Source organism: Syngnathus acus, chromosome 15, assembly GCF_901709675.1.
Source record: "Syngnathus acus chromosome 15, fSynAcu1.2, whole genome shotgun sequence".
NCBI classification, from domain to species: Eukaryota; Metazoa; Chordata; class Actinopteri; order Syngnathiformes; family Syngnathidae; genus Syngnathus; species Syngnathus acus.
The window spans coordinates 7,154,778-7,170,165 of NC_051100.1; the positions used below are offsets into that span (position 1 = coordinate 7,154,778).

Below are 15,388 nucleotides of genomic sequence, written 5' to 3' on the forward strand. Positions count from 1 at the left end.
TAATTAAAATGCCTTCATTTGTGCATTCGAGGCAGCAATAAAAATCCTGGAGTGCTCCAAATAACATGTCTGTTTAACAATTTTGGCCCATGATTGACAGCAGAAAGAAATCACAAAGCTCATTAACGGACTCCAATATTCAATTGGAATTGTGGTAATATGTCTTGAAACTCCCATCAAAATAATTTTCCATTAATTGCTTATTTTGCCTCACCGGCTGAGACCTGAATTTACATTCACAAAATGCAAAGTGATGAAGCCCTCGTGAGGGCTCTGTGTTGTTGCCAGGGCACAGGACGTGTCTGGCAGCTGCTTGGACCTCTTTAATGTGGCATTTTATTGCATGTAGAAAGACACTTTGGGTTGCGCAACACACGCCTTTTCTCTTTTCCGCCAGAACCACCAGAAGCCCCCTTACTGCTACCTTTGTAGCCTGACTTAATCCTCAATCGGGAATTCCTAACTCTCTGAGTAAACTGGTGCAAGATGTGTTCACACGTCCATGGAAACAAATTTCCAGGGCAAACCCTCTCCAGCCTAAATCTCATCTGTTATCTATAAGTAAACGTAAGCCTCTTACACTCTCACACATCATCTGCTGCATCTCCTCATGGTGAAGTTCCACAAAGCGAGTTCCAGTTATGAAGAAATAGACCTCTGGGTTTTGGACACCACTGCAGAGGAGAGTCTTACGACATGACTGGATTTACAAGTGGCTGGCTTAGAGGATGTATTGAAGCCAAAGTAATGCATTTTTTTCCAAACTGTATTTGAACCCTCAGTTTTGTCATTTGGTAATAAGACTAAATCTTTTAGATCCACTGCAGTTAAAGAAAGTGTTTCTGTTGGCCTCATTATGTCGACTCTCACCATACATCATGTCTGCGAGTATCCCCAAAAACCTTGATGGTAGTAAATCAATGCACTCTCACGGTAGTTCCACAAAAGGTTATGCCCTATATCATGTTTGGATTGACATTGATGAATACACAAGTGCTGTGCATGCAAAAACATACACACTTGAAGATGACAAACTAGTCACCATTTCTGTGACTGGATATTGCATTAAATACGGTATGTAGTAATTAATCTCCTCTTGCAGGTTTTCTTGGCAAGAACTGTGAAGTGGACGTAGACGCTTGTGTGCTCAACAGCACATGTCCACCAAAGACTCAGTGTTTGGATCTTGCTGATGGTTTAAAATATACTTGCCGTGTGCCCTGCCCCACAAGCCTTCAGGTGGGTCAAAGTTCTTAGGTAGGCCTCATATGACATTTGGACATGAATGAATCCTTGGTGAGGATTTGCAACATTGTTTTCTTTAATGAATGAATGAATACTTGGTGAGGATTCGTAACATTGTTATTTTTAAGAGTCTAACTAATGCACTAAAAAACATGAGAACAGCGGGGGCTACTTCTTCGCATGACAGATTTGGAATTTGTATTCCACGGCATGTGTTGGATGGATTGTATGTAAACCTTCTAGCCCATATAAAAATTAATACGCTATGGTGGGGATCTCTTCTTTTTCCCTCTTTTTGTTAGAGAGCTCTCGGGAGCTTTTATCCTCAGTGGTCATTGATCTTGTCTTGTAAGACATGATTCAGTTGCAACATGAAATAGCAAGTGAATACACTATAAAGCACAGATCAGTATTCATGAGTATCGTGTCCCAGTAATGAGACTCATTCTCAGCCTGCCAGGAGGAGGAAATTATTAGAAGCTGTATTGTGAAATAATGACAGGCTACCTGACTTGGGCTGTGTAAGATATTATACAAGATAAAGTTACTTCATGTTTTTGGATGCCATATCTATCTTCTCTTTTTGTTTAATTGTTTTTCAGCAGCCATGTGCCAACGAAGGGCGCTGCGTGTTGAATAACGCCAACAGCTACACATGCATCTGCAGCCCCGGATGGTCAGGCCATAATTGTCGCACAAATGTCAATGATTGTGTTCAACATTGGTGTCAAAATGGCGCGACTTGTGTGGATGAAATTGATGGTTATAGGTGAGTGGTTGCATTCACCATTGCCTTGGTGCTGCCCCGGTACTGCAATATCAAAACTAAGACAACCTTTTGTGTCTCAGTAAAAGTGGTCAGTCATATACCGTACTGTACAATGAAGTCTTCTCGTCTGTTTCCAGCTGCCTTTGTCCTGTCGGATTCTCTGGCTCCTTCTGTGAAAAGGACATTGATTACTGTGAGGACCATAGCTGCTCTGAACATGGGGTTTGCGTGGATCAGCAGTTAAAATTCACCTGCCGTTGTTCTCTCGGGTATGAAGGAGCTCTATGTGAAAAAGAAACTAATGAATGTGACACTATCCCCTGTGCAAACGGAGCCACGTGTGAGGATCTCTTCAGTGATTATCGATGCCACTGTTCCCCAGGGTTTGAGGGTAAGACATTTACTAATAATTATCGGTTGAATATTGTTGGAATTGGTTGGCCAGTTGGGATTTTATTGGATATAAAATGCATCACTTCAGTGTGTTTAACTATAAAGACTTTACTGTGTGATATGTGGAACATTTTTTTAATGTGTCCCATTCATAATACTGAATGAAAATATGCCGTACATCACAACACACATCTGTCACTTCACTGCTATATATGTTGTATGTTTAAAATTTGGACATGTTTTTGCGTATTTCAGAATGTCTGTGTCTGAGAGGCGAATTACAGTACTGTGCATGTACATGTAAAATTACAAGATGCAAATGTCTCAATTGTGGGACTAATGAAGGTCATCATACAAATGTACTGGTTGGATTTCCATCAAGTTCACAATGCCATCAAGTCATTGAATTTATAGATTGCATGAAAATCTACATAATGTAATTTGTATTCCATCCATTCTCTACCACTTGGCTTGTTCAGGGTTACAGGACGCTAGAGCCACCCAGAACCCGCACTACTGGCACAAAAGTCAAGGGAGTAAACTTTTACACCATTAGTGACTCCACAATCTATAAATAATGTAAACTCCCGGTTTTCACCTACTATTTGTCAATTGGATCAAAATTAGGCCCTCATCATTGAGCTTTCCTTTTCTTCATAGGATCTCCTCATGAATGTGGGAGGTGTGGAGTGAAGCGGTAGTATGCATTAGAAAGAGTGAATGGAGACGGTCACTAATCAGAGTTAGGGTCACAAACTGTGCAATGAATATTGTGCTTTTGAACCTGATCTGATTTACACTCAGCAGCTGCCTCAGTTCAGTGAATAACATGCAGGACAATGAGACACAGCCTGACGAGCACCCACCTGACCATGCATGGGGCCATGATGGCCAAAATATAATTACCTTTGGTAGACAAGAAGAGCATAGCCTGAGGATGTGTCACTGACCTCCCCTTCTCAGGAGTCTGAAATATAAGCAGAGGCTAAAGTGAGAGAATCTTTCAATTTGGCAGTAATAACTTTATTTAATTCCAATCCCAAATCTCACCTGGAGGTGAGTAGTTTTGAAATTACCCACTTTATGCAACGTCTGTGTATAAGATGTCGCATGCTGAATATATTATAAAACATATTTCCAGCCAGTGGGAGATGAAGTTATCAGCCACTTGGTTCACAGGATGGAGCAGATAATCAATCATTTTGAAAAAAAATAACATCAGAATGCATGTGATATTAATGTTATGGTTTAAATCTTATACTATATTTCAGTTATACAACCCAATTTTGACTATAATTTCATTTGTTTACTATCATGGTTGCATGGAAGTATGTGCAAATAAATGCCATTTTTGTCTTTATAATGGCAGAATTTTAATGTTTGGTAAATGCTTACAATATTGAATAGCAGAGGCCTATGTGAGTTGAATCCTTTCAAGATTGGGTTTTAATTTCAATTTATCTATCTTTATCCCACAGGAAGGAGATGTGACGAGAATGTGAATGAATGCTGGTCACAGCCTTGTCTCAATGGTGGCTCATGTATGGATCTGATAAATGACTACATTTGTCATTGTCCTCTTGGTAAGTGCCAACTTGATGTGTATTGTTATTGATCGTGTTTACAAAAATACAATGGTGTTAATTGTGCCTCTACAGCATTGCCTGCCACAAATGAATGTTTTATGTTTGGGGGCTTTATTTCCCATCTGCACTCATTTTTTCAATGGTCATATAATCACTGTCAAATCGCAAGATGCATGTGTTTTGCAAAATTGCTTTACGTGGAAATTGTGAGTTATGTACACAGGGAAATCACGTGGACAACAAAATGAATATGAAATATGTTACTGTGATTAAAATGCATTGGCTGATTACAAAGATCAAGGTCACTGTCAACATGTGAATCACCTTCCTTCCTTCAGAGCTTGAATGGTTAAATTAAGCTTGACAAAAAAATATATATCTAAAACCACCCAGAACCGCATGTTGGTTATACAAACTTGTTGGAAGAATTCATCCACATATAGTTTTTGTTTGACAATATGAAGTCAGAATTAGTAATTGTCCAAATTATTTAGTGTAAACCTCGTTTTTGTACTCATTTTTATGAGCCAAACTCAAAGCGCTAACCTTTTTTCTGTGCATACAAAATGACCATTTCTTGCAAATGTTATTCACATATCAATCTAAAGGCAAGACAAGGAAGCTTTATTTATTTGACACATTTCATACACAAGGGGAACTCCATGTGTGTCAGTCACACAAGCAAAGGAACAAAGAATTTACAAACAGAAGCGTTAAAAATAAATACATTGAAAAAAATGGTTTCTGAAATGAAAATCAAAGGTACAGATGTATTATTGTGGCAAGAGAAATGCTGACTAACAGATTTTGGGAAAAAAAGTTTTAAGTTTAAGTTTTAGAAAGGAGTAAGTAACAAAGTAATTTCAAGAATATCTTTGCTTGAGACCATATTTGGAGATCAATCGTGTGAATAATTCCTCTTCTGTAACTTCAAATGTAAGCTTTCCTGCACCTGTTTTTTTCAATCACACCTTGCTTTAAAACACGATTACTATGTGTAGGCTAATATCTTCCATAACAAGTGTTCTAGAAAGTGTCTGTAATCAGCCCATAGCAGAAGGCTGTTTTGCATTCTTCGGTAAGCAGCTAATTTGACGACTCCTTCTGGCAATAAAATATTTAATCACCACTTGATTGCACAAGTCACATTGCTGCTTCCAGCGCTGTTTGGCATTTTGAGTCCAATGTCACGTTGAGCCATAATCAGTAAAAGTCAAAATATCACAACATAAACCACCTCCTGACATGTTGGACACATTTAATGTTTATATGTATGATTTCTTTATCAATGTGATGTTCTTACTGGGTTGTTGTCATTTGTTCCCGTAAGTCCATGTTACTCGACGGTAAATGCATAACCTGCTTGAACCCTACATGGTGCCTTTTACGCCGCGTGTTTATGACATTAGAGACAGAACAAATCCATCACTGTGTATTATCTGCTCTTACTAATTTCCTGCATTTTCCCAGGAATTAGATTTAGACAGAAAACAGACCACCAATGTGTGAGTAAAGCTTCCATTACTGGTTTATTACATGGACAGATTTATAGACAGGTGTTTTTAATGTGCTTATCTTTTCTTAGAAACCCAATAAAGGACGAAGAGTGGTGTTGGGTTCTGTCCGGCCTGTTTGTGTCTTGTCAGACCGTGTGGTCATTGTTTCCTGAGTGGTTTCAGTACATGAATTAACATAACTGATGCATGAATTTCTTCCTTTTATTGTTTAGTACTTTTACTGTCGAGCAAAATATTTAAATGCATGCTTAAAATAAACTCATAAATTCATATTACCACCACTAATTTAATTCTGTGCTAGCTAAGGTAATAAGAAGATCCTCTTGCTCTAAATTTTGTCTGTTGCCCATCCAAAAAACATTTGTATTTCAAATTGCTAAGATTCTTGTTCATAAAATGCACCCCAAACACCCAAGATTGCGTAAAAGGATCTTGATTTATTGCTTTCACATTCAATATAGTATTTGATGCTAACACACAGGGAGATAAACAAGTCCAAAATCTCTTTAAGTGGAGGCAATAAATAACAACAGTAGCCTCAGTGGTAACATGGAGACTGATATACAGCCATCAATGTTAATCTTCCCTACCAGCAGATGTATAGTGAGCCCCATGGATGGTATTAAAAGCTATTAAAATATGCTGACTTGAAGCAAGAGCGACACTAAAAATGGAATCTCAGTGCATGTTGACCTTTAATGAACGCAACACAATGACAGCATGTCGTTTTTGTCAGGTTTAAATTTTGAGAGAGAAATTGATCGAATTGGGTGCCTACAATCGAGTTGAACTGCTTGTCAGAATGAACAGCGTGTTCCATTTGATGATCGTGACACTGGAAATGTGACATTCCTTCATGCAACATTACCTGCTTAGTGAATTTCATGCACAATTGGTTATTAATCACTTGAGAAACACTGTTGGGGGCAATAGTTGGCCATTACCTCGTCCGTTAATATATAATGTCGGGAATAAGGCTGGATAGAAGGTCAAATTATTTTGTTAGACACCTACACAAACATGCATAGTGATTATAATGTCAGAAAAGTGAACAATCTGTTCTTTGTATAGATAGAGATACGAATTTATTTGGTCAAATCATTATCTCAGATTTTGTTGTTTAGAATTTAAGAAGTTTAGTGACTTTGTCTGAAACGGATAGATATTTGCTTTGGTTTCTATCAGTAGCATGCAGATGTCCATTTGGTGCTATAGATGAATGTGATCTCGATCAGTGTGGGGAGTTGGGTCACTGTCAATGAGGCGCTCAATTAACATACTGCATACACAGCAGCGAGATTGCAAAGGAAGAATCAATAATGCATGAATGTGCTAAAAGGTGTCTTTACCTTATAAAACACAGAGTCACAAACACATTGATGTGTTGCACATTTTTTTTCCCGCGTGCTTTGAATTTTAATTGTCAATGCTATTGTCATTGCAGGGTTCAAGGGCAAAGACTGCTCCATAGATATTGACCTCTGCTCATTTGGGATGTGCAGTGAACATACAGTATTATGCACAGAAACAAAGGATGGGCAAAATGTGTCTTGCTTATGTGAAAGAGGTAAAGATCTTGGATTGAAATGATGCACTATGAATATTCGTGAAAAAAGGTGTTATTAGGAAAATAATAATTTTGGACTAGAAATATTAATTTCATTGTAGGATAGAGATGTTTTCAAATTTGCATTGATAATTTTTTGTTTTTGTTGTACGAACATTACGTGCAAATTACCACTGTTATTGTTTTATGGCTAAGTTCTCATGCCACCTGCAAATTGATTTTGTTTTTGCCTGATGAAGGGGATCACTTGTGAAAAATGTGTTATTTTACTCTTTCTCAACACGTGCATGTTCGGTGATCCAGCTGTATAGTTAATCGGAATACTCTTCATTTTGATAAAGTCAAATTCTTCAGGCACAATATCTCCTGAGCAATGCGGTCGAACCTGACGGAACAGCCAAGCAATGTGCAGGGTTCAGCATCAAGTTTTCATGATTTGTTGCGATTCAAAATTTTAATTGCCAAAGAAATAGACTTGCATCGCTGCAGTGCCGCGATGTATAATTTCAGTGGCAATTAGCGCAAATTAATGCTTATAGTGTTTCTGTGTGCACATGGTAAGACAGAAAACCATTAACATACAGTGCATACATCCCTATTTATTCAAAGTTAGGAATGAAGTATGTTGCCTATCAAAAGCTCATATTTGAGCCTTTTCTATTTGGTAGAAGTTAATGCAACCAAATCAATAACTGAGCGACTTCATTACTTCTGTTTCACGTATGCTGGGCATATGTCAAAATGAAGGAGTGTGAGTGATTTCCTATGTAAATGAAAGCAACTTGCCGTGAGCTGCTGTCCCACATTTCTTCTCAAGGGCACATTCTCAAATCTTGCCTTGCCTCAGATGTTTCAAGTGGGCGAGCTTGGCATCCGTATTATCTGCTGCTTGCCATCTTAATTTGTTGCAAAAAGTGTTGCTCATATCCTCCGCTATAGACTCTTATGGTTTTGACTCACGCTCTTAGACTAAATAATGTTGATGCTAGGGATGTTAAAAGATGAATGAAATGAATGTTGTAACGGTGTCAGCATCAGCCTGAAACATTTGAGGCTCTTGAATAACATTGCCAAATGAAGAGGTTGAACATTGTGAACACATTGCGCCATAGTATAGTTTTTTTCTTTTCACATAGCAATGATAAATCACACAGAGAAAAACCTTAGTATAGAATTATGACTAAGACCACTGAGTAAATGCACAGGCATGCGTTCTCTCTCCTGTGAGATTTGTTCGCACACACATACACACACACACTTGCCAAACTCTGACATGCTTCTCTTCTCTTTGGCTGCATATAGTACTTATGTGTGTGTGCGCGCTTCTAAGAGTTTATATACATGCTGTCATGCATACTATTTGTTTAATATGGTTCCCCTTCTGAATAGACCGACTTTGATCTTCAAATGACTGGATCAGCCTAATTTAGGACGAGAAACAACTTGCACTTATTTGACACGATTTAATAAACCAGTGACCCGGATGCGTGCAGACGTGTGTGCGCATGGCAATCTTTTGGAATCAAATTCATGACTTAAAAGTCAAACAAACATGTTTTTTTTTTGGATTATCAGTGGAATAGGATTCCAATAACCTTTTTGTTGTTGTTGACACGTTGCAGGGTTTGGAGGGTCACTGTGTGAAGTCGATCTCAACGAGTGCGAGTCAAAGCCATGCCAAAATAATGGCGTTTGTGTGGATGGCGCCAACCAGTATCACTGCTTCTGCTTAGAGGGTAACATGCGAGTAGAAAAATAGGATTGTAGCCGACCCCAATGTACCACTGCAGAGATCCTCGAATAGTTTATAAAATCTACACTGCTTGCAGATGCACAATATAACAATATAACGTAAATACTGCATACAGGAAGCTCATTTAACTCTGCATAAGTGTTTTAAAATGATTTCCATGAAAATAAACATACACATTATAAACCCCAAACTTACGGAAGGAAACCAGATCTTGATTTATTCCCAAAAACAATTATATTAATTGTTTTCACTTACATGATTTTGCATTTTGTTCGGGTCTGGTATGCAATTGACTACCCGCAACGTTAACAAACATTTGGTTTACGATTCACTAATCATCTCATCATATTCACTCATTCATTTCAAAATTGCCACTTGCACCATTACGGATAGCGTTATAAATCTCAGGTATTTTCTCAATCATTTCCAGTCCAGATGGTCTAATCTTAGAGTCATAGTTCTGATTAAACCTCCATTGCAGGTTGAGCATGTTATGCATTTTTAATGAAGTCAGGATAATTGTCAAATTTTATGACACGGAGAGAGGTGAAAATTCCTTCCATGGTCAGTTTGAGAAACGATGAAATGATGAGTATTTGACCTGCACCAATAGTGCTGATGGCCCAGCATTCGTCATGGCCCTCCTGTAGTTGCTGTGTGTGACAGTGCTAATGATAGTCATTTGGTAGCGTGACCGTGCACTCCCGTATATATATATATATGAGGGGGATAATATCTCAGAATTGGCAGCACTCTTTTTCACATCATGCCATTAGCCATTCAGTTAAAAAATTTGAAATCTGCAGAAATATTAATCATGTAGAACCATGCATAAAATAACTATCACATATGTATTTGTGTCAGTCATAAAGTAGCAATAAATATCATACTTTCTATATATATGTGTGTACACATATCCTAAAAGAGTGGTATTTAGTGACATTTACATACAATCTTTTATATGATTTTTTTCTCTTTCTCTTCATTCCAGGGTTCAAGGGGTCGAACTGTGAAATCAATCATGATGAATGTGTCCATGGGTCCTGCGCCAATAATTCCACATGTATTGACTTGGTTGCAGACTATGAGTGCCTTTGTCCGTTAGACTTTGCCGGTGAGTTATCTCTGTCATCTTTTCAATCATTTAGGAATTCATGAATATGATGACTGCAAAACTCCCAATCATCAGGGTGGTTGCATTATAATGCACAGAAAAATCCTTACATTATTGAATACTCTAGCACTGATGGCTTCTTGTTTGATATTTACCCTACCATAATTTATTGATTATGGTAGGTCTGGTTTGGATGACTACAATAAAGTACATACCACAAAGTATTTAATATTGTATCATGGTCCAAAAAAGACAACGTGTGCATAATCTATCATCGTTTAATTGTACTCATAGTGACATACTTTAAGGCGACTTTATTGGCATTGTTTAGACTAAAATCGAATTCTTTTTAGGTAAAAATTGCTCAGTTGCTCTTTTAGAATGTATGGATGATGTTGACTACTGCAAAAACGGAGGAACCTGTTTCCACGACAGAACCGGGGAATTACAATGCATTTGCCCACCAGGTATTTAAAATAGTATACTCAAAGGTATTTTTTGTTAAATGAACTGAGGATAATTTTTACCATAATGCAATGCACATATATCATACATTCATATATCTGCTCTTATCTAATCTTAGCATGCATAAAAAAAATAACACTTTTGCTGCATTTTCCTCCTACCAGGACACCATGGCAGTGACTGCTCCTCATCTATAAACCAATGTGTGTCCAATCCCTGTGACCCTGATGGAACTCTCCGCTGTGAAGGTCTTGCAAATACCTACACCTGTGTTTGTCAACATGGCTTCAGCGGACCACGCTGCGAAACAGCTATCAACCACTGTGTTGATGGCCTGTGTCAATACGGATCAACGTGCTTGGACCTTTGGAGAGGCTTCAAGTGTGATTGTTTACCAGGTAGCTCCAGTACCCAGCAGGAACTTGCTTTCAATTCAACCTTCACTGTGATCAGAGCAGACCTACAGGGGTTCATTATTTCACCGGATGTGTAATTTTATTAATGAGCAACAACACAAAACATAGTAGTATATGAGTGTCATTTATTAGGAGTGCTTACTACACTATATCAAAGTCAAAGTCAAAGTCAGCTTTATTGTCAATCCCTTCATATGTCAAGACACACAAAGAAACCGAAATTCCGTTTCCTCCATCCCACGGTGACGAGACATACAAGTAGGCGACACAAAACAAAAACAAGAAGGCACAAACCATAAATAATAAATAATAAATAAAATAAAATGAGCGATGAATAAATATATATGTAAAACGTACAATATCTCAAGGTACATAGAGAGTTATACATTTGTTTCTCAGAGAGTATACCGTCTTCTCAAATTGAGATTTCCAGACACTTTTTCCTCTCTCTGCAGGTTTGACCGGTCGTTATTGTGAGCTGAACATGAATGTTTGTGAGGGACAGCCATGTGGTGCCTTGGGTATTTGTAAAGACAATCTCGGTGGCTACTCTTGTTTCTGTGCACCGGGGTTTATTGGTATGTAAAGCTATTCTTTGTCACTTTGTCTGACATTTCTTGATTGACTACAGCAATTTGTCCTCATTGTTCCCTTTTATGTTTCATAGGCAATAACTGTGAGATAGAAGTAAATGAATGCCTCAGCCAGCCTTGTGGAAATGGTGGTTCCTGCATTGATGGTGTCACATCTTTCAGCTGCCTCTGCCCTCTTGGTTTCAGAGGTAGCGCCATTTGGAATTTTCTCTTGGCGGGGTGATGTGATCTTTGTGTGTGTCATTATTCTTATTATTATCGTGAGGATAAGAAATTTGTAAAATAGATTATTGTTATTGCTATGACTAGTATCATTAATATTATGGTTGTAATCGAATTTATGAAAAGCATTTCTTTTACATTTATGATTCACACTTGTTGACACTTTTACAAAGCTTTTGCGGCATTTAAGTATACATTACAGCAAAAAATACAAGTGCAATAACAGAATGCACTGGGTCTCCAGATGATAGTTTAAACATTGCTCTTTATTAAGTTATTCACTACCAACCGTTGTTTAAACACAACTCAACACAAAGTCGTATTGAATTTTTATTGATCTTTCAAGACCCACAAAATGTTGCGTTCAAAAGAAAGCATAGACGTAGCTCTTACGACAGAATAAGTTTGTTTCCAGCTTTCTCCATTCTTCAGGAATAAGTTTCAGCAAAAAGGAAGATTCCTGAGCAAAAAAAACCGAAAGACCCTTGACACTATATGCCGATTCCCAGTCCTGATAAAAATGTGTGGGTTGTATCAGGAAGTGAAACCCAAGTGACTCACTGTAGTGACTCTGAAATACACAAACAGAAAGTCACTTCTTTCTGTATAGCATTTCAAAAATGAATGTATTGGACGTCTACTCTGAAAGCATTATGGAAAAAATGCATCTTATTTTCCAAATACCATGCTATTTTGTTTCATAAAAAGGGGCCATATGAGTGAATGTCAAGGTGGCTCGAAGGTCACGTCAGTCATGGTATACCCTCACAGTAAATTCGGCAATACCTGATTCCATTAGTATTCAATCTAAGTTTGACAAATTGACCTACACAAACTGTTAAAAAGGTTCTCTATTAAATCACCTGTAAATTAACCAGTAAATTTAATTGCCGCCTGATGATGCCAGCGTAGGAAAGTCACAGCGCACTAATTGTCCTTATGGTTTCACATTTCATGCAACTGAAGTCTGCAGTGAGATTTCCTGCTGGACCAAAATGAGTCGATCAACCATTTAAATGATGGCGTACTCCCTGTCGCTAATGGGCCACATAATCTCTTAATGGGATGAAGAAGAGCTAGGTCACTTAGTGGGCTTTTGGACAAGAAGTGTATTGACATGTAAACTATGAAGTTGTAATTCCTTATTGGTTGTTAAGACTGGCATGCCATCATTCTGCTCAATGTGACCTTAAGACTGTGCCACAATCATAAAACTAAGTCAATGTTTGACGAGTCGTGAATAGGATAAGTGAACAAATCTTTTTTGTATTGACCACAACTTTTTACATGCATCACATCAGCAGACATGGATATGGAAGTTGATACCAAGAGAGCAGGAGGTTTATGGGGTTTTGTGTGTGCCCAAATTATTTTAAAACATTTAGTGATTTCGACATCCAATGACTTTGGCAATTGTCACAAAAAATGTTTTCATTTATTTCACAAAAACGTCTTGAGGAAATAATCAGTATAATCTATTACTTGAAACCAATTACTGTGAAGAGGGGATTCAAGGTTCAACCAGCCTTCACATTTAATATTCTACGCTGCATTCTAGAGCTTAGCTATGCTTAACGCCAACTTACATTCATCGGAGATGAAGGACAGTGAAAACGAGTATGGATCTGAAAAAGAGACCCCTTTTCAATTCTCATAAATGTTATTTTTTCAGGCAGCTACTGTGAAGTCAGCGTAGATGAGTGTGCATCGTCTCCCTGCCTGAACAACGCCACTTGTGTTAACCGCATGCATGGCTATGGATGCGTGTGTGCATCTGGCTTTACAGGTTAGTAAATGCAGTTGTTGTTTTTTTGACAGGGAATTTTTCTTCAAGATAAACACTTATTCTATACTCAACAAATGAAATTAATTTAGCACTTATCAATCTTGAAGCAGAATAAACATCAAGCAAGCAAGCAAAGTTGGTGAGTAATTATTTTCCAACATGTGGTGCTGTGATACCCTCTGCGAAAAAGAACAGAAATGAATAAAGAATCCCTGAAATAGTTTTTATTGTGAAAAATCAAACACAGCATCTGTATTTGAACTATTTTCCACTAATAAATCCCACAGAGGACGATTTACTGTTCACTTTGAACAATGGAATATTGGGATCAAAGCCAAGTTGGGAATAATAGCTGCAACAAAATATGTTGAGAAGAACTTTTCATTTAGAACTAGTTAAGTTATATGTTGAAATGCTTGTCTGTACTGTGGGGGGTTTATTTGTTAGTTCATACCCTACCATGCTGGAGAATTTTGTAGAAACTCTGTGAGCTATTATTAATGTATTATTAATGGTTGACTTCCAACTTATTCAACATAAACACAGTGTTGTTTTTTTGTGGCAATCAATGTCAATCTTGTAAACAATACAAGCTTACATAATGAATAACAGCAATTAAGCCTAAACTGCTGCATGTTGTGCTTTCTTGTTCTGGTTGGCTCGTATTCACTATGACATAATGGATTCGTCCATGTCTCTATCAAACAGTTTCTAGTTATAAGGATTATAATAATTACATATACTATATAATCAATAGGTTTGATTTATTCATCACCTAGCATTGCATTTTTCAAAGTTATGTACAGTATATATGTGATTTCTTTTTATTATATATTTTTTTGAAGGGACACTTTGTGAACTTCACATTGATGAGTGTATTTCATCACCCTGTAAGAATGGAGCCACATGCATTGACCAGTCTGGTCATTACTTCTGCCAGTGTCTGTCTCCTTTTAAAGGTAATGAACACTAGGGAAATGGGGACCCCCCCCAAAAAAAAAAATCTGATTAAATTCACATACTATCATTTTCACCTGTGTGACCTCGTTTCACATAATACACAATCCACAAAATGCATACATCTTTATTTCTTAACAGACGTCAAAGCATAAACACATGAGTTATGGCGTCATACATTTGCTCATCAACTAAATGTGGTGTTCAAGTGTCATTGTATAGTGATATGATTGCATAAACAATGCTGGTGCTTTAGGCTAATGTATGATGATAAAAGTAGGTCAAGCATTAAATAGATTATAAAGAGCAATGAGGCTAAACCGTTACTACAAAATCAGTGATACTCAGCATTATTGCAACAGTTAGTTCTGTTTTATTTTGTTATTTGCGGGAGCAATGGTAAAAGATAAATCAATGTCTTAGTTTCCCCTATGTTGTTAATTACCTACCAAAGGTCAAATTGACTGTTTTGGTCCTAAATATTAGATTAAATTAGACATATGGTGACAGCTGTATTGACTGCTTGATGATTTTCATTTAAGAATCCATCCATCTCTTTTCTGAACCGCTTCTTCATCAAATCAAATTATCACCACAATTGGTCCTACACTTGGGTCATATTAAAATTCCTTATCATCATTAAGCAATTTAACGTGAGTTCCTTACGGTTAAGGTACTATAATTAAAGGAGGGCATTTCATTAATGCACATTAATATCCTGGAGTCTAATTCCAACCACATCTCTTCCATTACAGCCTCATAAATCTTTAATGGTTTCCGTTTGACAATCAACTGAGCAAGGAAACACAAACAAAAAGCAATATTATTCAGAGATGTGGGTGAATTTAAATACTTAGAAAAAGTAGATTACCGCAGTTTTAGTGGAATGGTGACAGACCTTTGGTCATTCTGTGTCTTCAGCCATTTACTTTCTCTGAAGGCACTTGAGTTCAAGGGATCAGACAATATGGGTTGATTCCTTTCAATCCCCAGTCCTGCTATTTG

At 37.5% G+C, this 15,388-nt stretch overlaps 1 protein-coding gene across 1 annotated transcript in view; it reads left to right on the forward strand.

Annotated features, from left to right (window-relative positions):
• Window positions 1-15,388, forward strand: part of eys (eyes shut homolog) — a 108,541-nt gene that overhangs the window by 18,936 nt on the left and 74,217 nt on the right. The window contains exons 10-22 of the mRNA XM_037271004.1: window positions 1,103-1,239; window positions 1,851-2,014; window positions 2,152-2,405; window positions 3,886-3,990; window positions 6,955-7,077; window positions 8,700-8,813; window positions 9,822-9,944; window positions 10,298-10,411; window positions 10,574-10,807; window positions 11,281-11,403; window positions 11,493-11,606; window positions 13,313-13,426; window positions 14,272-14,385. Of these exons, the coding sequence (XP_037126899.1) occupies window positions 1,103-1,239; window positions 1,851-2,014; window positions 2,152-2,405; window positions 3,886-3,990; window positions 6,955-7,077; window positions 8,700-8,813; window positions 9,822-9,944; window positions 10,298-10,411; window positions 10,574-10,807; window positions 11,281-11,403; window positions 11,493-11,606; window positions 13,313-13,426; window positions 14,272-14,385 (1,833 nt within the window). The remainder of the gene's footprint in view (window positions 1-1,102; window positions 1,240-1,850; window positions 2,015-2,151; window positions 2,406-3,885; window positions 3,991-6,954; window positions 7,078-8,699; window positions 8,814-9,821; window positions 9,945-10,297; window positions 10,412-10,573; window positions 10,808-11,280; window positions 11,404-11,492; window positions 11,607-13,312; window positions 13,427-14,271; window positions 14,386-15,388) is intronic.